Source organism: Neomonachus schauinslandi, chromosome 3 (assembly GCF_002201575.2).
Source record: "Neomonachus schauinslandi chromosome 3, ASM220157v2, whole genome shotgun sequence".
In the NCBI taxonomy this organism is placed as follows: Eukaryota; Metazoa; Chordata; class Mammalia; order Carnivora; family Phocidae; genus Neomonachus; species Neomonachus schauinslandi.
Window position 1 is genome coordinate 84,727 of NC_058405.1, and position 26,700 is coordinate 111,426.

General features: G+C 44.3%; 1 protein-coding gene across 10 annotated transcripts in view; it reads right to left on the reverse strand.

Annotated features, from left to right (window-relative positions):
* The window catches only part of UPF3A (UPF3A regulator of nonsense mediated mRNA decay), a 28,663-nt gene extending 1,963 nt beyond the window's left edge, over positions 1–26,700 (reverse strand). Inside the window, exons 1-10 of one of the 10 annotated variants that reach the window (XM_021695941.2) lie at positions 26,464–26,700; positions 25,639–25,745; positions 24,246–24,352; positions 19,853–19,951; positions 19,621–19,731; positions 16,316–16,371; positions 16,079–16,225; positions 11,458–11,615; positions 8,856–9,153; positions 5,639–6,769 (exon numbers count right to left, since the gene is read on the reverse strand). In XM_021695941.2, the coding sequence (XP_021551616.1) occupies positions 6,617–6,769; positions 8,856–9,153; positions 11,458–11,615; positions 16,079–16,225; positions 16,316–16,371; positions 19,621–19,731; positions 19,853–19,951; positions 24,246–24,352; positions 25,639–25,745; positions 26,464–26,670 (1,443 nt within the window). In that variant the 5' untranslated portion in view covers positions 26,671–26,700 and the 3' untranslated portion in view covers positions 5,639–6,616. Of the gene's footprint in view, positions 1–5,638; positions 6,770–8,855; positions 9,154–9,178; positions 9,274–11,457; positions 11,616–16,066; positions 16,226–16,315; positions 16,372–17,968; positions 18,097–19,620; positions 19,732–19,852; positions 19,952–24,245; positions 24,353–25,638; positions 25,746–26,341; positions 26,392–26,463 lie in introns of those variants that run through there. The other 9 variants (XM_021695939.2, XM_021695943.1, XM_044913487.1 and 6 more) reach the window with 9 other exon arrangements.

Consider the following 26,700-nt stretch of genomic DNA (forward strand, 5'->3'; position numbering starts at 1 on the left):
TCCTTTGCTGTGCAGAAGTTTTTCATTTTGGTGTAATCCCAAGAGTTTATTTTTGCTTCTGTTTCCCTTGCCTGAGGAGACGCATCCACAAATACGTTGCTAAAGCTGATTTCTACGAGATTACTGCCTATGTTTTAGGAGTTTTATGGTTTCAGGTCTCACAGTTAGGTCTTTAATCCATTTGGAGTTTATTTCTGTGTGTGGTGTAAGAAAGTGGTCCGGTTTCATTTTTCTGCCTGCAGCTGTCCAGAACCCAGCACCATTCTTTGGGGAGATCATCTTTTCCCCACTGAGTATTCTTGCTTCCTTTGTGGTAGATTAACCGACCCTATACTTCCACATTGGTACACATCTTTTCAGACATTTTCTAGCACATACAAACATCCAGTGTGTTTAAACTACTATAGCACATCATGCACTTCTAACTTCGTAACACATTGTGGACATTTCGGCGTCATTATTCTGCCAGCCAGCCATCTCCCATTTCTCCTCTTACGGCAGGGCGTAGGTAGGGACAGCCGGTGTGCTTACCATCTGTAGGATGTAGTGTTAGGAGTTCAAATGCTGCTGGCTGTGAGGATATTTCCATTTTATGTTTTTTTTAATTTTTTTTTTAAAGATTTTATTTATTTGATAGAGAGAGACACAGCGAGAGAGGGAACACAAGCAGGGGGAATGGGAGAGGGAGAAGCAGGCTTCCCACTGAGCAGGGAGCCCGATGCGGGGCTCGATCCCAGGACCCTGGGATCATGACCTGAGCCGAAGGCAGACCCTTAACCGACTGAGCCACCCAGGCGCCCCTCCATTTTATGTTTTGATGTGGCAATTTTGCCTGAGGAATTTCTTTATAACACAGGAATGACCAAATCTTGTTGGGATGATCTAGGAGAGGGGAGCCACCACTAGGTTCCTTCTCAATCCTTGGGTTTCCTGGGACAGGCCTGTCTCAGTCAGCTCCACCACCATTAACAAAATACCACAGATGGGCAGCTTCAGACACAGATACTTATTTCTCACAGTTCTAGAAGTTGGAAGTCCAAGATCAAGGTGCCAGGACTCCCTGGCTTGCAGACGGGCACCTTCTGGTATCTCCTCTTACAAGAACACTAATCCTATCAGAACGGAGCCCCATCCTTATGACCCCATTTAACATTGATTACTTCTTCATTCCAGATACAGCCACACGGGCGGGGGTGGGGGGGTAGGGTTAGGGCTTCAACATGTGAACTCTGTGGGGACAAAGTTCAGTTCATAGAAGGCTTGAGTCTGAATATCATGGTTTCTACCATCTGTGAAGACATCCAAGAAATGCCAGCAGTTTGGTACCCAAACATCTCCTACATTGCCCCTCACAGTCTGGTACCCAAACATCTCCTACATTGCCCCTCACACCCCAGAGTGTCAAATCAGTTGCTCTACTTTTTGGTTCAGAAAAGTATGGTCCCAGTGATGTAGGAAATGGCTACTTTATGCGAGTGTAACCAGGTAATTACATGTAGGCACAAAGCTCTCAGTTTGGCACCTTGACATGACAGTAATTTCTACCATGACAATAATTTCAATTGTTCTACTAAAAATGCTATTATTGTTGAAAAATGCCATTTCTCTATGGGACAGACATCTTTTATTGCTTTGTGATACAAAGTTATTAATTATTTTTTCCTTTAGATGTGTAACAATGAAGAATTTTGGGAGAAATTTAAAACATTACACAATAAACATGCTTTTGATACACAATTCCTCAAATCTGGTGAGGATGAGGAGGAGCACTTACAAGAAGCTATTAGCTTTCCACCAAAATGCAGCCCCAACAGAAGCTCACACAGAGAAGACAGCATTTTTCTAAACTTCAGTGAAGTGACAAAATTTTAAAAATAAAGATTTAAAACTGAATTTTCATATGACAATTACTATCATTAGACCTTGCTATAGCTGGGACTGGGTTGAAGCAATTAACTGGTGGATTTAAGTGGGCTAATTTGCTTAAAAAAATCCTCTTGACTCTGAATACTGTTCTGAAAATAAACTTATTTTCTCTCATTTCTCTTTTGCTATTAACACAGATCAAATAGATCAAATACCTACTTAATTCTCCACTTTAATCTCTGACATGTCCTTAATTTTAAAGATAGGAAGAAGAGAATAGAAAACAAATCTACTTAAAGTGGAGATAATTATCTCTCTTTTCATCAGAGTTTAGAAGACAGATACAAATGAGAATTCCATGACAGAGGCAAACATAAAAGATCATTTCTCATGGTGTGATGTGAAGAAGCTCACGCTCTTCACTATCCAGGTCCTCTACATATGCAGAAGGACTGTGGTCAAAGGGGCCGCCAGGCCACAGCCACACACCCTGCTGTCCTTGTGGAGATCTGGTCAGAGAACCTGTTGCCCCATGAGCTGCCTCACCTTCTCCCAAGGGTCTCACTGTCATTTGACTCATGAAGTGGGAGAGACGATCACTCGGTAAGCACTATAATCAAGCAAGTGAAAACTTGTTTCCAAAGAAGTAAATGAGATTCTTCAAAGTGCCTATTTCATGTCAGATTTGAGGAATTACTTCAGTCAGCTGGTGTTTATAATTTACTAGCAAGACTGAGATCCATTAGAATACTGACAGTTAATGTTCTGCTTTGCTATGTTCACGTTTAAATATAATTATTAAAATTATTAGATAGCTGAATAAAACCAGACTGGGATCTAAAATGAGAAACAATAGAAAAAAAAAAAAAAAAGGTCGGGGGGCGCCTGGGTGGCTCAGTTAGGGTTAGTTAAGCGTCTACCTCCGGCTCAGGTCATGATCCCAGGGTCCTGGGATCGAGCCTCACATCGGGCTCCCTGCTCGGCGGGAGGCCTGCTTCTCCCTCTCCCACTCCCCCTGCTTGTGTTCCCTCTCTCGCTGTCTCTCCCTGTCAAATAAATAAATAAAATCTTTAACAAAAAAAGAAAGTTTTGCAAAGCAAATATAGAAGGCAATCCAACGGGTGGCCAGCCCCACGCCACCCCTCGGTCACACTGGGCACTGCAGTCCCTCCCTGTGATGTGGACTGCAACTCCCAAGGGGTACGTCCATGTGAAGAATATTCTTTCCTAACATTTCCACCACTTCTTAGACATGTGATAATCTCAGAAACCTTTTTTTTCTGGCTAATTAGTAATAAAAACTTTACAAATATGAAAGCAGCTTGACTTTGCCAGCAACAGGTGCTAGACATCTCTAAACCTGCTTCCTAGTTTTATAAAAGGGAGATCATGTACGTCCTGCCCAACCAATCTTAAAAATGAGTCTAAGTCGAAACTGGGAAGTGTATTTGGAAGTGTTTTATACCAAGGTAACCCATTATACAAGGTATTATTATTTTAAATCAGTAATCTCGAAGTGACTTCTGGAAAGCCCTGGGGGCAGATCTCAGGAACCTTTCAAAGGGTGTAACTACTTTCTACTTAGTTATTTTCTAGCTTTACTGAGGTATAACTGACAAATTTTAACACTGAAAGTGTACAACATACTGACTTATAAAATGTATACATTATGAAAGGATTCACACTGTGTTACAGCATCACCTCACACATTTACTTTTTTGGGGGCTGAGAAAATTCTCTCTTAGCAAATTCCAATTATACAATACAATGTTATCACCTACAGTCACTACCTTATACATAAGATCCTTGACCTTAATCTTATAACTGAATAACCTGTGACTTTCACTAACCTCTCCCTATTTCCCTCACACCCTAGTCCTGGCGGCCACCATTTTACTCTGTTTCTAGGAGTCTGATTTTTTTTTTTCCACACTGTACATATACAGTATTCGTCTTTTTTTGTCTGGCTTACTTCACTTAGCACAATGTCCTCCAAGTTCATCCACGTTGTTGAAAATGGCAGGGTTTCCTTTCATGAGGCTGCATAAACACCCTCCACCGTGGACACCAAGGTTGTTTCCATAACGTGGCCACTGTGAATAATGCTGGGACGAACATGTGAACAGACGATTCCGCTCCCTTTGGACCTATGCCCACAGTGGCACTGCTGGGTCATACGGTAGCTCTACTTTCAATTTCTTGAGGAACTGCCACACTGGCCTTCCATAGTGGCTCTACCGCTTGGCATGCCCACCCACGATGCACAAAGGTTCTCCTCCTTCACATCCTTGCCAAGACTTGCTCTCGTCTTTCTGATTTCAACCACTCTTACAGGTGTGAGGTGGTATCTCCTTGGGGTTTTGATTTGTATTTCTCTGATAGCAGTGGTGTTGAGCACCTTTTCATGTACCTGTTAGCCATCTGTGATGTCCACTGTGGAAAAATGTCTATTCGGGTCTTTTGCCCCCTTTTTTTATTGGGTAGTTTGGTTTTTTTTGCTGTTGGGTTGTATGAGTTCCTCACATATTTTGGATATTAACCCCTTATTAGGTATGTTGTGTGAAGATATTTTTTTCTTTCCATACGCTGCCTTTTCATTTTTCAAATGGGTTCCCTTCGTGTGAAACTTTTTAGTCCAATGTAGTTCCATTTGTTTATTTTTACTTTTATTGCCTTTCCTTTTCATGTCATATACAAAAAATTATCGCCAAGACTGGTGACAAGGATCGAATCCTCTATGTTTCCTTCTAGGAATTGTACGGTTTCAGGTATCATGTTCGAGTCTTCAGTCATCTTCAGTCAAAGCCCAAATGAGCAGTGAGAACACAGTGAGATCCAGTCTGATCTAAGTAGGAGTCAGCAAACTACGGTCCACGGGCCAAATATGGCCTGCTGCATGTTTTTATAAATAAAATTTTATTGGAACACAGCCCTGCCCATTCATTATGTATTGCCTAATGGCACAGTTTACAAGTTGTAACAGAGACCAGAGAGTCTGCAAAGTCTAAAATAGTTACTACCTACCCCTTTTCCATCAGGTCTGGCTGTGCTGGGTCACATGGACCTCGCTAAATCACAGCAAGTCCTTCTCACCCCTCCCCTGCCAAATTCTTGGGAGTTCCAGAGTCAAGAGCAAGAGCACAGCAATGCCATGGGACGGACTATATGTCCAACAAACATCTTTAATGATAAATGAGTAATTCTCAGGTTTGTTTTTTCTTTTTTAAAAATTTTATTTATTTATTTGAGAGAGAGAGAGAGAGAGAGAGAGAGAGATAGGTTCTTTTCTTGGTTGGGAGTTCCTCCTCCTAGTCATTCTGTTGAGGGGTGGTTGAGGGAATACAAGTACAGAGTCCTAAATATCAACCACAGTCCAAGCAAGATGCACCCTCGAAACCGTGCTTGTGGAGATCCAAATATATATATTCCTACATCTCAGGCTGATTTCGTGGCTGTTCAGAATGGTCTGGTAGATATCCAGCTAAATTCAGCGGACTGGTTGAATCAGAGTCCCCTACTCTTCTGCCATCTTGCCCCCTCCCGAGAGAGACAGAGATAGGGAGAGAGAGCACAAGCAGGGTGGGAGGACAGAGAAACAGCCTCCCCCGCTGACCAGGGAGCCCGATGTGGGGCTTAATCCCAGGACCCCAAGATCATGATCTGAGCAGACAGACACTTAACTGAATGAGCCACCCAGGTGCCCCAAATTCACAGTTTTTTTGATAAACATTTCATATTCAGTAAGGAATAATCAATAAAATACTCAGGTAATTAAAGCTACATTTTGAAAAGCAATATTTTATTATGTAAAATTTCATATAGGAAAAGTACCATAACCTGGACTTCAAATCCACAGCAACTAAAATTATTTAATATGTGGTCCAAAGCATAGTGCCAAAAATACATTAATGTTTAACAATTTCACTAACATTAAAAAATACTGTGAATGCATAATTACAGAATGCTCCATTAAGTCCTTGAAAAATAAAACCGCCTCAGAATGCAAAAAGGAAAACCCCCGATGCTGTACCTGTTATCCCTGTCCCCAAATGATGCCCTTATGTTATCTCTGCAGCCCTTACGTAACAGTGGTTATACACCATGAGCAGCGCATCCATCAAAAGACTGGGAAAAAAGTCAGTGGCCAACTGCTGAAGGGGCAATACTTAAAGCTGTAGAACTTGCCACAGTGGTAAGCTCCCGTCCTAGCAGCTGGCAGCACAGAGATGTCAGAATGCTCACGAGAGCACAGGTGTCTGGATCACCAGCTTATAATGGCATGAGAGCTGCTCCCTTCCCTCTTTTAAACTACAGCTCATACACCTGCGTGATCCAAATCCCGAAAGATCACCTACTCACACGTGTAGGACTCAAAGTACAGGTTATTCCTACAACATGTTTCAAAGTGCTTCAGAGTCCACACTGGTATAATACTAATTTTCTTCCCTGTTTCAATCATGTTTCTACTTTTCAAAGAGATTACTTGTTCTGTTTTGGCTAAACAGTATATACTAGTTTATACTAAAAACAGTAAAATCTATGACAACTTTTCAATTTTTTAACAGGCTGCTTCTTAAGAATGGTTTCTAGATGTTTCTATGACACACGTATATTTCTAGTTTCTGATTTCTTTAAAAGGAGTAAATGCACCTTGCAGGTTATACTCTAGGCTAATTGATACATTTCTGGAACACCCTCTCTAACCCACAAAATGCTGAATGGGAGCTTCCCGTCAAACGTGCACGCTGACTCACCCTGCCTCTTCACTCTGCTGGGAACCGGACCGTCCTGAATCTTCAGCCTCACCCCTGCTTCCATCACGGCCCTCCACAGAGATCCCCCCGGCAGTTTCTCGAGCTCGGATGCGAGCTCCTGGCTGATACAGCTGCAAGACCGGCCGATCCTGCCGGGACAGAGGGGTGGGTTACCCTTCCAAAGGCTGGCAATACAGGAGGGAGCAAAAGTCTCTACTTCCAGAGTCTGATGATCCTCATTATCTAAAGCAAATTAGTCTTACAGCTAAAAATCTGCCTTTTTCAGCACTATCACAGAAACCAGGCATTTTGAGGCCAAAAAAAAAAAAAAGCCATGAAAAGGAAGACAGTTAACATTTAAAATAACTTGAAAGAAGGTAAAACTAGTATCTGGGAAAATGTTACGCTCAAACCCAGAACACCCCCAGAGCCAGTAGAACCATGGCATTCCCCTCCCAGGTGGAGAGATGAAGACTTACACACACATCTCAGCCCCTCCAACTCACCAGGTACGGTACACACGCAGCCTAAGACAAAGCAAGGCATAGCCCCTCAGAGGTGGCGTTTTAGGGTCATGAACCAAATAGTTAATAAGACGTGTAATGAGCACTTCCCACGTGGGTTATTCCTGACCTGTCCCCTTCATCTGATTAAACTCTCAGAGGTGGACAAACGCAACAATGCTTGAATAAAGTGTGTAAAATACTACTGAACTGCTTAAGGACAGTAGGATGGTGAGGCCAGTGAAGGACCAAGGGATTCTGAAGGCTAAGGGCCAGGAGCAACAGTGGGAAGCCAGCCAGCTCTGCCCTAAAGGAGAGGGGGACCAGCCAACCCCCAGCTCAGGGGAGCCTCCTGCACCTGCACCCCTTCCTTGGCCACCTGGGGGCCCTGGCACATCCCGCATGGTATGTTTCTGCAGGACTCACCAACTCACCTTTACCTACTCCCAGGCCCCACAGTCACCACCAGGGCATTTACTGGCATGCCCTCTACCTTAGCGGAAGCCTGGCCAGTGAAGAGAGTGGGAAAGGGCTGGGCAGGCACTGTGGGTCTGAATCCCTGTGCACACAGAGGTGCAGGGCTCCCATGCCACTTCCTGTCTGAGGCCAACACGCACGGTCCTGCTTTCCACCAGGGCAACACTGGTGTGTATAGACGGTATAAGGACACTGTAACCAGCCAGGCCTCATACAAAAGGTGCCGTTACGCACAAGGCACCTTACTACCCCCAGAGCGTCACAGTTAATTGAGAGGAGTCCCAACACCTAAAGCTGTGTAAATACACATCACTCACTGTCGCTACATCAAAAGGCAGCTGAAACACAAGTGTTCATGAAACAACCCCCACCAAGAAGACCCAGGGCTGTGCCTGCTGCACCTGAGGTTAAGGTAACTACAGAAACCTCTGAATAACACAGATGTGGTTAGTCAAGGCTACAGATAAGAAGGCTCCCCTCTTGCCGGTAGCTCTGCCTTGCCTTTACTGGAAACATTTTAAAAATTCACATCACTGATACCGGCAACACCTTGGGTGGATCTGAAGGGAATTCTGCTGAGTGAGAAAGCCAATCTCGGGTCACACACTGTGTGCTTCCACTTCTAAAGCACCCCTGAAATGACAAAATCAAGCACACAGAGGACCGTGTGTCTGCTGAGGTCAGGGATGGGGTGGCAGGACGGTGTGGACTGCAGCCCGGGGAGCCTTGGTCCCCTCGGTCATCGGGTGGCCGGGCGGTGGGGGGCTGGCTGGCACCATGGGGCCGGGGCCTGGCCCTGGAAGGGACAGGACCCCATTAATATTGCTTCTCCGCAACACAGTGATCTGAATAAAAATTAACATCAAACTCTTGGGGGGAAAAAAAAAAGCCATTTTTTTTTTTTTGGTCTAAATGGGCAATTCCAACCACCCTGTGTCGACTGTGCAGATCTGACAGGTTATTTATGAGCCATTTGACTATCTCCTAATAATCAGTATGTTATTGGTAACGTAAGAGAAAGCTCCACAGAGTATCATGAAATGCAAGCTCTCGGCGGTGCCTCCCTAAGAGTGCAGGACCAGTGGGGGTGGACTTCCCACTGTCAGAGTGTGTGATCCGAAACATCAAGACACCCAATGTAGATTTCTCGGTTTTGGCTAAACAAAGTAACTTCTGTTTGGCAAAGCAGGTATAAGCCTGCAGAGGTGTAGTTTATACTTTTAGGGTTGATGAATGAATGAATGAATAGAAGAACCTTGTTTCCTGGGCGCTCCGCTTTGGGTGCTGGGCCGCTTTCACTCCTGTTCTCTCTCCCAGGCCACTCTGCTGCCTCCACAGGGATGCCACTGTCCTGGCTCCCCTTCTTCCCTCTGTCTGAGGGGACTCCTTTCCCCCATTTCAGCTCTTCTTCTTTTCTCCTTGAAAACTTGTCAAACTCACAGTGAGCTCTGTGCTTTCTGCTGTCATCCATGTGGCATCTTTGTGTTTCAGGCTCTTTTTCTCGAAATCTTCTCTCCATCTCCCTTTTCTCTTTATCACTGTCATTCTGCGACCTGTGATTCAGTACAAATTCTCAGTAACCTTAGGTATACTGCTTGTCGAGTACCTATCTTCCCATCCAGACTGCAAGTTCCAGAAGACGCAGGGAATACCTAAGTCTGCTCATCAGCGCACTGCAGGCATGCACGTAATGGGCACAGCACAGGCATTCAAGAAAAAATGGTTGAAAGATGAATCAACAACAGTAACGACAGTATCTACTGTTAAACCTGAATGACATACATAATAAGCATATATACTTAGTTTTCTAATTCTCAGTAACCCCCCAAAGCAAATATAACTCCCCCCTTTACAGATAAAGTACAAGAGACCAAAGTGCTCATGTGACTTTCCTAGTGGCCCAGGTCCATGTCCATCATGACACAGAGCTGATACTGATGGCTTAGTTTCTGCTTCAAGTGTAGCTAAAATTAATTGAAATTTTTATTGTATAATCTTTATTTGTATAATTTTCCTACATGTATTAAACTGATAAATGCGTAATAAATAAATACGTGGCTGCTTAGCTCCTTTGGTTCTTAAAGTCTTTTCCTTCACAACCCACATGTAAAAGTCCTCACATGCTGTCTGTGGTTTCCCCACAAAACAGAAGCAGCAGGATTGGTGGGGAGAAAAAGATCTATAAGCAAAGTGTGAATTCATGCCAGAAACATGACAAAAGGCACTGTCGTATCATAAGCAATAATACAAATACCTCTAACAGAAACCACAGTGCTAACAGATCATAGATTTCATAATCATGCATAAATTAATTTTATAAACAAACCAATAAACCAGAACCCCAAAAAAGAGGGAAACTTTTTTTTTTTTTTTAATCACAACTCTGTGTGGAAGAAAGACAGTAAGAAGTCATTCAGATTGCTGTTTCTGGGCAAACGGCAGCCTAATCCCATGACCCTGCCATCTTGCCTGCAAACGTAAATTCACTTCCAGACACCTCAGAAGCAGAGCAGCCCTGGGCTCCAGGAAGCTCCAGGGGTGTCCTGATGCAGTGCATGGGCAGGAGCCCTGGGCCAGGGGAACAAGAAGCCTAGATACTCCCCACCGATTGTGTGGAGATGACCAAACCTTGACGAAGCTCAGGGGCAGGAGGGAGGGGCTCCCACCTGACAAGGTTCTGGCGGGTCTCTCTGGCCCCTGTGCAGAGACCGTGTCTGTCCCATTCCCACAGAAGCCCTGCTTGAGCTCCTTTCATAAGCAGCATGTCACAAGCAGGCAGAGAAGTACATGCTCAAGGACCCCTAGCCTGAAACAGGCACGGCTAGTGGAACACCAGAATCTGCAGCCGCTGGTCAAATTCCACGGAAGGGCCACAGGGATAACGCCAACAAAGGAAGCCTAGCACTTGGACACGAGACTGCGAAGGAGATCCTGAAGACCTAAAGGGCGATAAAAGGAATCCAAAGGAAGAGGCCAGGACAAGCATAGCTAAGGAACCAGCAGAAGCACATGTCCCTGGTTGGAAGACAGACTTCAGGATTCAGATGAAAGGAGCTAAGTTCCTAGCATGACCAAGGAGAAAATAAAGATGTGGGCAAGCATATCGTGGTAAAATCCCTGATTTCCACCAGCAGTATGAAATATAAGCACTAACTAGTACTGACAGATCCTTCTGTGCCGGAGTCTAGCTCCAGACGGGGTGGGTCTCTCATAGGAAAGGACGGCGTCGGCGAATGAGGAGACACAGACACAGGATCAGGTTGCAAGCATCTCCTCCTGACAGCCTCGGAGGAACTTTATTTATATGTTAGGATATTTCTGTTTTTCCAAATCTTAGATCATTTTCTGGATTACAGCCATAGCCTTCTTTCATTTTTCCTTTGTAATGATTAACATGACCTTTATTGATTTCTGCTTATTGGCTTTCGCTAAAACTAAAAAACAGTACGCAAAGAGAAAGGTGCTAGACAGAGCGTGACCGTTTTGTTATTTTGTTCTATAGAAACTAATTCTTCATGGAATTAATTCCATGAAGAATTAGTTTCATTATGATTGCTTAGATAGGCGTAACTAAGGTGAGTAGTCACTTTATCATGAAACCCCAGAAATATTCCCACAATTTTAAAGACTGCCATAAATAAAATGAAAAAGAATAGCAGGAGCCAGCCCAGAAATATTCCCACAATTATAAAGATTGCCATAAACAAAATGAAAGAGAATAGCAGGAGCCAGCTGTGGAGTCTCCTGTTTTCAGGATCGTCCCCCATACTTGGACTTTGTCAAACAGCATGAGTAGCTTGGCTCGCGCCACTTCTGTGATCCTTCATGTGGTCAAAGCAACAAAAGCATGGGCTTACTTTTCCCTGGGCTCCTCCAGCAAGCCCTCCAAGGGCGTGGGCTTCAGGACAGCACAGCTAGCACAGGGCTCCCGTTTTCCATCTCCAAGATCCACTTCCTCTCCTCTTTCTTTTGGCTTCTCAGTTGGTTCCTCCCCCTTTTCTGGTTTCTTAAGAAGCTAAAAAATTATAGTATCAGTAAAATATCACTTTTGGAGGATTTTATAAATGAAGTTGTTTAATAATAAATTAAAAATATAAAACAACATTGAGCACAAATGTTTGGATAGCAAAAAATGTAAGGAAAGGTGCAGCAACCAGGTTTTTGGTTAAATACCAAGGGGAACATTCAGTCCATGAAAGACGATAGTTATGAACAACGATTTAGAACAGTTGATGTGATGAGATTTTTTTTTTTTTTTCCAAAGAGAGACAAAGTAAGAGAAGGAACACAAGCAGGGGTAGTGGGAGAGGGAGAAGCAGGCTCCCCACTGAGCAGAGAGCCGGATGCGGGCCTCGATCCCAGGACCCTGGGATCATGACCTGAGCTGAAGGCAGACACTTAACGACTGAGCCACCTAGGCGCCCCTGATGAAATGTTCTTATTGACGAATAAATGACCTGGTCTCTATATCTTTACACACAGAGAAAAACATCTAAAAGACTGGCGACACTGTTAATAGTGATGATTTTCAGGTGGTGGAACTGAAATGATCTTCTTTCCTTTTGTCACCAAGTTCTAGTTTTCTCTAAAATGAAGAAGTACTGCTTTTGTAATATGTAAAAATATATTGTTTAAAATGTTGCTTTATGGGGCGCCTGGGTGGCTCAGTCGTTAGGCATCTGCCTTCAGTTCAGGTCATGGTCCCGGGGTCCTGGGATCGAGCCCTCCATCAGGCTCCCTGCTCCACGGGAAGCCTGCTTCTCCCTCTCCCACTCCCCCTGCTTGTGTTCCCTCTCTCGCTGTGTCTCTCTCTGTCAAATAAATAAATAAAATCTTTAAAAAAAACAAAATAAATAAAATAAAATGTTGCTTTATATTGATGACCTTTAGAATAAACTTTTTGAAAGCACATCTTACTCTTTCTTGAATCAGCCTGAGCAAGTTGCTGTCTTCAAATTTGGGCCTTCCCCCCCCACCAATCTCTGCACAGTTTACTCTTTGAAATTCAAGTGCCACAGGTAAGTCAGTTTATAAAACAAAAGTAGAAGGTATACTTCTGAGAATTTTTTCTAACTTATAAAAGTGAACCAATTTTAAATTGTACTATAGCAAAATTATACACAGATAAATTTCAACTATATGAGTTAATTTAAGAATGAAACAGATAAAAGACTGAGTATGAAAAGTTGCTTCTCATCACAGGTGTGCACTATGTTACCTTACATACTCTTATTCTGCCTGTGGGGTCTGTGAATTTAAACAATTCCTTTCAGATATCTATTGACATTTATGTTTTAAGGTCTTATTTATTTATTTGACAGAGAGCACACATACAAGGAGGGGGGAGTGGCAGGCAGAGACAGAGGGAGAAGCAGGCTCCCCGCTGAGCAGGGAGCAGGTACTTGGGGCTCGTTCTAGGACCCTGGGAACGTGACCTGAGCCAAAGGCAGACACTCAACCGACTCAGCCACCCAGGTGTCCCAACATATTTTTTAATTAAAAAGGTAATATATGCTGGTAATAAAAGTAAACCACAGGGAAGTATAATAGTTTGTGTTTCCACCCATCCACCCAACAAATAATTTTGTGCACCTCTGAACTGTTTTTACTTGCAATACTTCTGAAACCAAATGTGTGGTGTCCTTTCCAACACCACTTCTCCAAACCTCCAACACAGACTGGGTGTCCTACAAATCCGTTCGGTTTTGACACTAGCTAGCTGGAATTAATGTCAGATTGCACAAAACTGTCCCCACTTCAGATGCCTGAAGCTACCCATGGCCTCAGCCACCTGTCACCTCACTGGCATATAGACACTCTTATCACTCCAGAGCCTGCAAGGATTTTAGGAGCTACGTGCCAGGAACCGGGGGAAAAAGACTCTGTGTCAGGTGCTAGGAATATAGTTGTGAATGAGAGACAAGTGCCCACAATGAAGGCATTCACAGGACATTCTAGCTGGGGCAGTGGTGGCCATGGGGGGCCCGGGGAAGGGGAGTAAGCAGTGACAAAATAGAAAAAGTGAACCAGATAATCTTAGGTGTCATGAAATGCTAAACACCTACTAAAACAGAAAAAACGGACAGACAAGAGATGTGGGGTAAGGAGTGATGGCTTCTCAAGGGGTTCAGGGAGGGTCTCTCTGTGGAGATAAAACATGATGAGGAAACACTTATGAGAAGACATAAGTCATGGGAGAAAGCTCCCTGTGGAAGGAAGCAAGCAGAGGCCTAGGGTGAGATCAGATTGGCAAAGGGAGGAAGAGATAGGGAGGGAGGAGACAGGGAGGGGGCAGGGAAGAGGGAGGGAGGGGGAAGGGGGAAAGAAGGTGAGAGGGAAGGAGGAGGGAGGGGGGAGGAGCCAGGCCCAGGAGGCAGCAGAAGCAAGTGCCAGCCAACACATTTTTAATAAGCTTTGTGAAAAAGATCACACAACTTTGTTAAGAATGTAATCTATTGCCTACAATTTGTATATTCACGAATTTTCCTAACTTCCTACTTCAACTCAAGCTCATTACCTAGTTTTAGAGTCCTCAGAGGAAAATAAAAACAGCTGGGTTGCTCTTATATCATAGTTTTTATTGGTAAAAATAGCCATGAGGGGGCGCCTGGGTGGCTCAGTCATTAAGAGCCTTCGGCTCAGGCAGGTCATGATCCCAGGGTCCTGGGATCGAGCCCCGCATCGGGCTCCCTGATCGGCAGGGAAGCCTGCTTCTCCCTCTCCCACTCCCCCTGCTTGTGTTCCCTCTCGCGCTGTGTCTCTGTCAAATAAATAAATAAAATCTTTAAAAAAAAAAAAAAAAAAGGAACCAGCATGCAATCTTCTGTATCACACATTCCCCTCCCCATCATAAGGAATGAGGAAGCAAATGCCAAGGTGAAGCCTCCATCAATGGGTCACTGGATGGCAATGGTGAGCAGCGTACAATGGCCATGGAATACCAACAACAGACTCTAGTTATGTGAACTGGTGAGGTGTGAGGCTGTTACTGCAGCAAACCCAGCCAGGCCTGATGGATACACACAGTAGTGTGTTTTTATAGGAATTTTGTTAAGAAATTGTTCCCTCCAGCTAGTGAGCCCCATGTGACCACCTATAAGGAGAAACTGATTTAGAAGTAAAGGCCTAGAAAAAGCTTTGCCTCCCTTGAAGAAACGCAATGTTTTCTCCTCATGGATAATGAAACTATGTTTCTGATCAAGCATATCAGAAACTAATCTATGATGGATAAAGATGTGGTATGTATACACAATAGAATATTACGCAGCCATCAAAAAGAACGAAATCTTGCCATCTGCAACAACGTGGATGGAACTAGAGGGTATTATGCTAAGCGAAGTAAGTCAATCAGAGAAAAGCAATTATCATATGATCTCACTGATATGTGGAATTTAAGAAACAAAACAGAGGATCATAGGGGAAGGGAGGGAAAACTAAAATAAAGATGAAATCAGAGAGGGAGACAAACCATAAGAGACTCTTAACCACAGGAAACAAACTGACAATTGCTGGAGGCGAGGGGGGGTGGGGGGATGGGGTGGCTGGGTGATGGGCATTAAGGAGGACACGTGATGCAATGAGCATTGGGTATTACGTAGACTGACGAGTCACTGAACTCTACCTCTGAAACTAATAATTTACTATATGTTAATTAATTCAATTTAAATTAAAAACATATATATATATACAAAGGAACTAATCTATGGCTCAATTATGGCGGCTCTGACCTCTTCCCCATCCTCTCCCTTTCTACTCTATCTTCCTCCAAATCCTGATCTTTTTTCTTTTTATGATACAATTTCAATTAATCTCTCAAAGTACTTCAAAGCCTTCGTGGAATGAGGGAAGATACATATGAGGTTGAAATCTAGGTTTGATAAGGTCATCCGAACAGATACTAACACGGAAGGACTGACTCACACTGGAGCACCCTATTTTACACGGGGAAGAACTCCTTCTGTGCATTAACCCACCCTTCTAAATGAATACATCAGTCAAAGGAGAAACTGGGCAAGAGATTTAGAAACCACTGCTGCTACTGTAAAAAAAAAAAAAAAAAAGGTAAAACCCAGTTCCAGGAGTGAGCCTTCATCTAGAAAGGCCAGTATACACCAAGCCACTGGTTTCTAAATGTGTACATTTTGGTCAGGGAGTCTTTTCTCTAAAGGAAAATGTAAGCAGAAGCCCAATCTGTGACAAGCAGTGTGGGGTTCCTCTGGGTGAAGTGCTGCCATCACACCCAGGAGGCTGGGCCCCCTCCCCCACAGTATGCCCAAGGAACCCCCAGGGATCAGGGATCACAGTTTGAGAACCCCTGCTGCACTGCAGAGAAATGGAACCATAATAACAAAAGACTAGGCTAACTAAAAATGTCCTTACAAGTTGGAAGAGCTAAATACGTAAAAGGCACGACTTATAGCAGAACTAGCTTTGGAAAAAAGACATGAACTGTCTCCTCAAAATTACCTTAATCCTTACTTCTCTCTCAGCAGCTCTCTTCTGTCTGTCTGCCTCTTTCCTCTTACACCTCTCCTCTTCTCTCTTCTTTCTTTTTTCTTCTTCCCGTAAACGCTTCTTCTCCAGCTCCCTCCTCCTTCGCTCTTCTCGCTTCTCTTCTCGAATCCTCTAGAGACATGGAAAAGCATGTGTATAAATTATCTGTGTGGACGTGGGAGGGACAGGAAGGATACTCATCAGGTAAAAGGGCAAACCTACCTGCTTCTCTAATTTTCTATTTCTAATATATTCCAAAAGAGGTGTGGTTCTTCTAGCTAAAACACAAAAATTGTAATGTAGTATTTAACTCTAAAATAAGATTTCTTTCCTTCATTTCAAATAGTTGTTTCCAATTTAATCTTAAATAATTTGGCTGGCACAGTCGGAAGAGCATGCAACTCTTGATCTTGGGGTTGTAAATTCGAGCCCCACGCTGGGTGTAGAGATTACTTAAAAATAAAATCTTACAAATAAATAAATACACAAAACTTAGATGAGCATACATTGTATTTGGGGGAGTTCCTATTCCATCACTATAAAGTCAAGTAATTTGGAGGCACTGACAACTCTACAAATAGTAGGCAATGAATTCCTGATTCTCAAGGGAGTCTTCATATTACAAAGCAGCTATAAAAGCAAAAAAGAAAAGTGAGTACGACGCATTAGACTTCCCGAACGTTATGAGTATCTTCCCATTTTTGCAGATATTTTAAAACATTACGCAACACTGTTATAGATTCACTTTGATTCAACACATATTCTGGAAATTTCTTCCTTTTCTGCTCTCTAGACAATGATGTTAAACAATGTAGATTCTTGTAATTTCTTATCATATACACTCCACAAACCAGAATAACCAGATGTAAAAGTTTAGACAATGACCCCACAGGGCACTTCATCTAAGCAGCACTAACCACCCAGGAATGAACCTCTCTGTAAACTTAAACTCAATCCTCAGCTTTCATGCCCCAGAAGTGTCTGATCTGACCTGGAATTTGGTGCCCAAATATGGCAGGCCTCAAGGCAGCCTCTCAGGGGGACTGCTTCTAAGAAATATGTATTCCCCATGTCAGTGGCTGACGATGCAGGGGGGAAAGTGGATGATGGTGTGGATCTACTCCACAGCTCTTTCAAAACCTAAGATTAAATGGGGGGAAGGAAGAATCCCTGGACGCACTTGAAGACTTGCCATGACATTTCCCGAATTCTGAGAATCAGGAATTTTAGAAGAGAGCCCCTGGCAGGGATTCTTAATTTGGAATTAAGGACTCCTGAACACCCCGACATAATGTGTCAAATGGCTTCTGCCAGGAAAGCTCAGCCCCAGATTTAGGGCTGGGCAAATGTGCTCATTTCCTCACAGGTGCAGGGGCCAAGAAGAGCCCATTCCCTCCCTGGGTGGCTCCTATGTTAATCATGAACTCTGGCTCAGGATGAGCACAGCTGATGCCCTCTGTAACAGGCCGTTGCCTCAAATTAGGGAGGACTCTTGCTCTGCACCGTGGGAGTTTTGCACTAGTGAGCAAAGAGCAGGATCAAGACCTCCCTGGGTGGGTGGAGGAGCTGACAAGACCCCACCCACCTTCTCTCTTCTCCAACAAAATACCTGCCTCGTTACCCCAAAGGATCAATGTGAAAGGTAAATGAGACCCTGTATTAGAAAGTGCTTTACAGGGACGCCTGGGTGGCTCAGTCGGTTAAGTGGCTGCCTTCGGCCCGGGTCATGATGCCAGGTTCCTGGGATCGAGTCCCACATCGGGCTCCTCGCTCAGCAGGGAGCCTGCTTCTCCCTCTCTCTCCCTCTGCTTGTGCTCGCTCTCTCAAATAAATAAAATCTTTAAAAAAAAAAAAAAGAAAAAGAAAGAAAGTGCTTTACAAACCATAAAAGTGTATCATTTGTTAAACAGAAGGTGCATGGCCATGTAATGTAACACGAATTTCACCAACAGCCTGTTACCACTTACAGACAGCTGCTGCATCCTGGGCACTGTCACAACCACCTGGGAGGAAACAGGGATGCTAAGTCTCAGGGGTGGAAGCTGAGCCCAGGTCTGTCTGCTCTACAGACCCTGCTATGCCACTGCACTAACCTGCAACTACAGAGGGAATTAATATTTCCATTTAACCCTCACTGCTCAGACTAGATCACAGAACCCACGAAAGGCCAAATTCTAAGAAAAGAAAAAGGCAACTTGCTTCGAATTGCCGGATTAAGATCCAAACTTAGATGGGCAGAAACTGGATCACAGGAACAAAGCTCCACAGCTTCATCCTGGGCTACTAGATTGTGAATCACACTTACTCATTCCATAAAACACTACAATGCACCTACTGTGCACCAGATACCGGGCAAGGGGCTGGGATGGGAGAGGATGTCCCTCTGGTGTGGGAGGGTGGCTGGAGCCAGCTGGATGGTGTGTGTCTGGCCACCAAGGACTATCTCAAAACTGCCCACAAGTGGAAGACCCTGGTCCTTTTCTGTGGCTATCCAGTACAAGAGCATTTACAGCAAAGAGGGAAGGGGGCAGGGGGCAAGTCCTACAAATAATTTCTAATTTGCTTCCTTTTTTAGCTCTTCTTAAATTTAACATGTTCTACAGTGGATCTCAATTCGCTTCCAGTAATGTTTCTTCCCCAGTCTGCCCCACGTCAGTAATGGTGCCTCCACTTATTGATCTGTTTGAGTCAAACTCCTGGAGGCCTGGATTCTTTTTGTTTCCTTTCTTCCCACACCCAATCTGCCAGAGCATATGCAGACTCTGCAGCTAGCAATCCATCGTGTACAGAGCAATGTGCATGGAGTGATGAGGAAAACTAATCAGGCCACATCACTCCCTCAGCGGTCTCCAGCTTTCTCTCGAACAAACTCCAAACCTCTTACCCACCTGCCTCTCCAGCCACTCTGCCCCGGGCCCACCATGTACCAACCACACAGGCATACATCCTGTTCCTACAGGCCCACAGCTCAGCTTCCAGCTCTTGTCTCTAGTCCCTTCTTCTTTCATGTCTTAGCACGCCTGCTCTCAGAGGGCCTTGCCCTCCCAGGACTGTTTCATCATACTGTGCCACTGATCACATAGACATGCCCTGGCTTAAAGCCTGATTATTGCTGCAGGTGTTTACTATACTCTTCCCCACGAGCAGGACAGATACATGACAGCAGAGGCCTCACGTGTCCCATTCATGTTCACTCCACACACCTAGGCTGAGTCGGTACCCACTCAATGTGTGCAGATCAAAAACGAGCACATGCTTGCTAAGCACATCTTTATAAATATTTACTTTAGTGATTAAAAAATCCTTTGAGCTACACATTAAATCAGCTACTGTGAACAAATAACTGTAACCAAAAGCTCTGGTGCTCTCCCTCAGAAATATTTTCCCAGGTTGCCATATTTTTGTTACAACTGGAAAACACTCTACATCCCTGCTAAGCCTGTCACAAGTGTGAATTTTTAAATAATCGTAAAAGAGAAACAAATACATATCTCAATCAAGTAAAGAGAAGAAATAAGCAAACAGACCAATAAGTTCTCTTGTCTTTGCCTCTATGTCTCCCAAAAGAGTTTCGGGATTGGCATTAGGTTTCTCTTCCTCCACACAGTAAGTTTCCAAAAACTTCTTATATTCTGGATCTGTAAATTAAAAAAGAAAAAAAGAAAAACATGCTCCTCCCCACATATGGGAGAGGAATTATATTTGATCGGTGTATTTAATTTGGCAGTTTCATAATCTAGCCTCTGTAAAGGTACTCACCGTCTTCAATGCTTCCAGTTTTGGCATCTTTTTTCTTTAGTTTCTTTTTGGCTATCTTCTGGAATGGGGCAAACTCTACCACTGCAGGATATTCTAGGCCTTTAACAGAAAACAAATTGCAAAAACCATTCTAAAATTCCACTATATTCATTTTGGAAAATAATGATTTAGCTTTCTTTTTTTCTTTCTCTTTGTAGGGGGAGAGGCAGAGGGAGAGGGAGAGAGAGTCTTAAGCAAGCTCCACACCCAGCAGAGCCCCAGCGGGGATCAATCCCATGACCCTGAGATCACGACCTGAGCCAAAACCAAGAGTGAGTTGCTCAACCAACTGAGGTGCCCCATGATCTAGGTTTCTTAAAAATTGACCATTACATTACCGTTTAAACTATTATTTTCAAGCACCTGCAAACTTAGCATGTCAAACTCCAGATCGGAACAAAGGAAGAGCACTTAAAGAAAATGATTTCTCATGTTGCAGTAGTGGCTACATAACTGAATGCATTCAAAATTCATCAAGATGCACACCTTAAAATGTCAATAAACCCTTCTCTCCCTCACTGAAGAGTTTATCATGGAATACCTTTAAATAGGTGCCTCAGTCACATTTTTTTTTTTTTTAATTTTAAAAGGTTGTTTCAATGATCAATCTGTTATATGAGTTCAAGGGAATTAGTATGCTTAGAAGAGACACTTGGCTAAAAGAGGGGCCTCAGAAGGCATGCACAATACTCAGACAGGGTTGGCTTCAAACAAAAAAGTTTAGAACAAAAGCCACGAGAAACTGACTCAGTCATTATGTGCGGGGTGGGGGGGGTTGGGAGTGGGGGGCAGGAACATACTGAGAAACGTTCATTATTTACTTAATCAACTGATGGAACGCTTCCATGTTGGTACTGAATCCTTTAGCCTTTTCAGGAATGGTCAGGTGACCATGATATTGCAACTCTTATTTATCTGGACAATATTTCTGTGCTAACTTTAACTATCTGGAATAAAGTCAAGAACCAGAAGAAGAGCAGGGCTTTGGACAGGCAGGAACAATGTCTGATTCACTGCTGCACCCACATGCCTGGTACATAGATACTTACTAAGTAGGAGTTGACACACTTCCTGATTTCAAAACTTCTTATGAAGCGATGGTAATCAAAACGGTATGGTACTGGCATAAAAAAAGAAACACAGACCGGTGGACTAGAACAGAGAGCCAGAAATAAGCCATCACATACATGATCAGATGGTTTTCCATGAGGGTGCAAAGACTTTTCAATGGGGAAAGGACAGTCTTCTTGAACAAATACTGCTAGGGGCGCCTGGGTGGCCTAGTTGGTTAAGTGTCGGCCTTCAGCTCAGGTCATGATCCCAGAGTCCAGGGATCGAGCCCTGCATCAGGCTCCCTGCTCAGTGGGGAGTCTGCTTCTCCCTCTGCCCTTCACATTGCTCATACTCTCTCGCTCTCTCTCTAATAAATAGAACCTCAAAAAAAAAAAAAATACTGCTGGAAATACTGGATATCCACATGCAAAAGGATGAAGCTGGACTCTCTTTTTTTTTTTTTTTTAAGATTTTATTTATTTGTCAGAGAGAGAGAGAGAGAGAAAGCACAAGCAGGGGGAGCGGCAGGCAGAGGGAGAAGCAGGCTTCCTGCCGAGCAAGGAGCCCGACGCGGGGCTCGATCCCAGGACCCTGAGATCATGACCTGAGCTGAAGGCAGATGCTTAACCAACTGAGCCACCCAGGCGTCCCTGAAACTGGACTCTTATCAGATACCACAGACAAAAGTTGACTCAAAATGGATCAAACACCTAAACATGAGACCTAAAACTATAAAACTCTGGCAAAAAACATGGAGGAAAAACTTGACATTGGATTTGGCAATGATTTCTTAGATGTGACACCAAAAGTTCAGGCAACTAAAATAAAAACAGAAAAACTGGACCGCATCACATTAAAAATACCTGAGTGTCACAGAATACAATCAACAGAATCAACAGAATATAAAGGCTACCTATGGAAATGGGAAAAAATCATACATCTGATGAGGGCTTAAGAGCCATAATATACATATATATATATAAAAAGCTACAACTTAACAAAAAACAACTCAATTTAAACATGGGCATTCCTCCAAAGACACACAAATGGCCAACAAGCACACAAAGATGCTTAACATCACTAAGCATTAGGGAAATATAAGTCAAAATCACAGTGAAATACTACCTCATACCCATTAGGATGTCTGCTATCAAAGAAACAGAAAACGACAAGTGTTGGGAGGATGTGGAGAAATTGGGAGGCCTCATGCCCAGGTGGTGGGGATACAAAATGAAGTACCTTCTACAGAAAACAGTATGGCAGTTCCTCAAAACACTAAAAATATAATTACTATATGATCTAACAATTCTGCTGTGATTATACCCAAAAAAATTGAAAGCAGAGTCTCAAAGAGATACTTGTACACCCATGTTCACACCAGCACTATTCACAATAGCAAAGAGCTCGAAGCAACCCAGCTCTTTGTAAATGGATAAACAAAATGTGGTATATACACACAGTAGCGTATTACTCAGTCTTAAAAAGGAAATTCTGAGACCTGCTACCGCACGGGTGAACATTGAGGACACCATGCAATGTGAAATACTGTACGATTCCACTTACATGAGGTATCTAGACTAGTAAATTCATAGAAACAAAAAATAGAAAGGTGAATGCCAGGAGCTAGGGGTCAGGGAGAAGTGGGGAGTTATTTAAAGAGTCCAGAGTTTTAGTTTTTTAAGATGAAAAGAGTTCTGGAGATGGGGTGCACAACAGTGTGAATGTACTTAATACTACTGAACTGTATGCTTAGAAAAGACTAAGATGAGGGACGCCTGGCTGGCTCAGTCAGTTGAGCATCTGAAGCATCTGACTCCTGGTTTGGGCTCAGGTCATGATCTCAGGGTCGTGGGATGGAGGCGTTGGCCTCTGCACTGCTTGTCCCTCTCCCTCCCTTTTTGCTCCTCCCCTCACTCACTGTGCTCTCTCTTAAAAAAATAAAATCTTGGGGCGCCTGGGTGGCTCAGTTGGTTAGGCGACTGCCTTCGGCTCAGGTCACGATCCTGGAGTCCCGGGATCGAGTCCCGCATCGGGCTCCCTGCTCGGCGAGGAGTCTGCTTCTCCCTCTGACCCTCCTCCCTCTCATGCTCTCTGTCTCTCATTCGCTCTCTCTCAAATAAATAAATAAAATCTAAAAAAAAAAAAAATAAAAAATAAAAATAAAATCTTAAAAATAGTTCAAGATTACATTTGCTTTTCCTCACAGGAAAGAATCTCTTCGCCTCAGCCTAGTCACTCTTTAAGGGTATTTTGTTAGCTCTCAGTGAAGAAGAAAACACTTAGCAGCAGTGGAGTGGAGTGGGAGGAGATTGGTTGGTGAGGGGTATTCAGAGAATATGCTCTTACAGTTGTACCAGCTTGATCGCAGTGGACACAACAGCTGACAGTCTGACAGGAGGGAGGACAAAAGCAAGATCCAAAAAGTACAGAGAACCGGAACCATTTAGAGTAGAGGTAAATATCCCTGTCTCAGCAGGCAATGCTGTTCAACAGAGTCAGAAACTTATGTTCATTATTACAATCCCCTCCCCCATGACACTGTCGAAAAATGGTATAGTTATGAAGAGTACTCTGTTTAACATTCTTATTATTTTTTTTTCAAGATGTATTTACTTAATTTAGGGGTGCTGGATGGCTCAGTAGGCTAAGCCTCTGCCTTCAGCTCAGGTCATGATCCCAGGGTCCTGGGATTGAGTTCCCCATCGGGCTCTCTGCTCAGCGGGGAGCCTGCTTCTCCCTCTCCCTCCGCCTGCCACTTCCCCTGCTTGTGCTCTTTCTCTCTCTGTCAAATAAATAAAATCTTAATTTATTTACTTATTTTAGTGAGGTACAAAGGGCAGAGGGAGAGAGAGAGAATCTTAAGCAGACTCCCCAATGAGTGAAGAAGGAGCTGATGCTGAGATCGTGACCTGAGCCAAAATACAAAAAGTACACTGTTTAAAAAGACATAGATATAAGTGAATAATATATTTTAGAAAATTCCTATTGCACAAAAGTAAAGTGATTTGGTTTTGGTACATAAAAAAGGGAAGTTCAATTATCAGAAAACTCACTTTTATTAAAAACTTCACTCCAATAATATATAAAGAGGTTGTCACTGATACAAAGAATTGATGGAATTCTTTGGTTTATATATAATTTTAATTTTCAACATGAGCACACAACCACAGTAACACAATTGAAATTTATGAAATTATTTTAGATTGGTATCTGAGAACTTAATTATAATTCACAAACATTCCAGCAAAACTTAATTAACGTACTTTGAGATTATAATAGTTTAAAAAGCCAATGATCCAACCTTTACTGTCAATGAAGATATAGCCATCAAAACGATCTCTAAAAAGAAGGATGTCATCAGGATTTCTAAAATTAATGTATGCTCTTGAATAAAGATGAGGATAAAGACTGAAATAAGAGATAACAGTGAAAATGGTTAGTAAAAAATGCAAGATTTCTTTAATTTTGCTTTTTTTCTTTTCTAGATACAACAAGCTGAAACCTGTGTGCCAAAGAACACCTCTCAGCTAATTACAACAATCTGGGTATTCTTTAGCAAAAAAAAAACCAAAACCCCCAAATAAACAAAACATTACCCAAGATCTTTTTAATAATTTGGGAAAGACACTTAAGATCAGTCTCTCCACTACACAGAAACAGGGTTATAATACTGGCCTTCCAAAGTTGAAAACCAAAGGCAAGGTTATTCAAAGGTCATTCCTTATCACACATCATGACCCAATAAAGTCTAGCCATGATTCATAAATGAAAACATCATACTGCACAGAAGAATCTTCACTGACTTAGAGAACACCTTTACGTACTCCAAAGGGATATTAATTGCAGCACATGGTATGGGGGCTGCAGAAGAACTAAGCCTTTCTCCTCTACCACAAAACTACCAACTTCCTTAAGAGGCAGGAACTTTCAACCCCATTTCACAGATGAGAACACAGGCTCAGAGAAATTCAGTATGTGCAAAAGGCACAGCTAGTTCAAAAGTGGGACTGGGATTCCAACCTGAATCACTCTGAGTCCAGGGCCTGTCCTTTAATTATACCAGTTTCCTTAAACTTTAGTCATTTGAAATTCACCTATCATTTTTTTTAAACCAAATCTGTATTTCGTTAGAAATATTTTTCTTTGAATAGACTGAGTTTTTACTTGAACAGTATTTATTCAGAAGGAGAGTTTATAGGGCTCCCACAAACGCCAACTCACGACACTGAAGATAAAAAGGCTAACAACGATGACCAAGAGTGTAGTAGAAACACAGTGAAAATCACAGAATGTAGCTGCCCTGTCCCCTGCGGAAGGTCTAACCTGAGGTCTGCTTTCTCTTCGTCACAAAGAGAAGATGCGGACGTGTTAAAGCGTCCTCGGAGGCACCCTTCTACCCGGGCGTGAAAGGGGAGGAGAGAAGGAGCTGGTAGGTGTGGGTGGGGGTGGTAGCGGTGGACGCAAGCCCAGGGTTTCTGAGGGCTGGATACGGTTTCTTTCTCCGGAGTTTGTCTTTTTGGACGAGGGGGGCGCTGGTACAGGCACCTTTCAAATCTCGTTTAGAGGAATTTAACGATCATGTCCAAGTGAGGTGCGCGCCGATTTCTGGGTCCGTGCGGGAAAAAGACGGAGACAGCTTCCGCGGTCTACAACCACCTCCCATCGAGCTGTGACAAGGCCGCCCAGCTCCTCACCTCAAGTCGGCGGTAAAGAACTCAAAGTAGTCGTGCGCGGGCAGCGGGTGCAGCTGCTCCTCCAGCTGCTCCTTGGTGAGGCTGGGAGGAAGCCGCCGGATCACCACCTGAGGAGAGGACGGACGGTGGGCCTGGCGTCCGCCCCAGCGCTTCCACCCCTCGAACGCCGCCTGCGTTTAGGCTGAGGGAGCGCTACGCCAGGAGTCCAGCGGAAACGCCCGCGATGCACGGGTGACAGCACGGCCGTCAGAAGGGGCTGCGCCTAACACAGCTCCTTTCTCGGGAACCCCCACGACTGTGGGCACGACACGTACTGTCCGTGCCCGAGTGGAAAACCCAAACCTCACACGCCCGCGTGGGCGCCCGCCGCCCGGACCGGCACCCCGCCGCGGACCGCAGCGTCTCCGCGCTCAGCCCCGACCGGAAACACCACAGGCTCCAGGCGGGGCGGGAAACGGCCCCCGCCTGGCCGCTGTCAGCGGCGCTGAAGCGGCCGGCCCCGACCCCGGCCCCGCGCTCCCAGAACACGCGGCCCGTGGCCTCGCCCCGTCCGCTCCACCCCAAAGCCCGAGCCCGCCCCGCCTTTGCACAGGACCATCCCTCTTCTCGCGAGGCTCGCCTACCCACCCGCCCCCGGAACTCGCCACCCTTAGCGCCCCTCCGCCCGCCTCCAGCATGACGCCAACCCTCGGCCCCGCCTCACCTCGCCCAAGACCATCCCTCTTCTCGAGAGCTTTGCACGCACCACTCCGTTCTCGCCTCGACCCACCCTGTTGAAGACCCTCCTCCTCTCGCGAGGTTAGTCTGCCGCGCCCTTCCCCCCACCTTGCTCAGAACCGTCGTCTTCTCCTCGCGAGGTTTGCCTGTACCGCCCCCAGAGCCGAAGGACGAGGCTGGTGGCACCTCTGGTTCTCGCCGCGGCGACTCCCGGCGGAACTGGACTTCCCCAGCCGACAGCTTTTCTCTCCCGCTCAGGTCCCGCGCAGCAACGGCCACCCCGGAGCCTCCCACTCCCTCCTTCTCTGAGCGCATCTCGCACCCGCCGCGGAGTCGCTGCTGCTT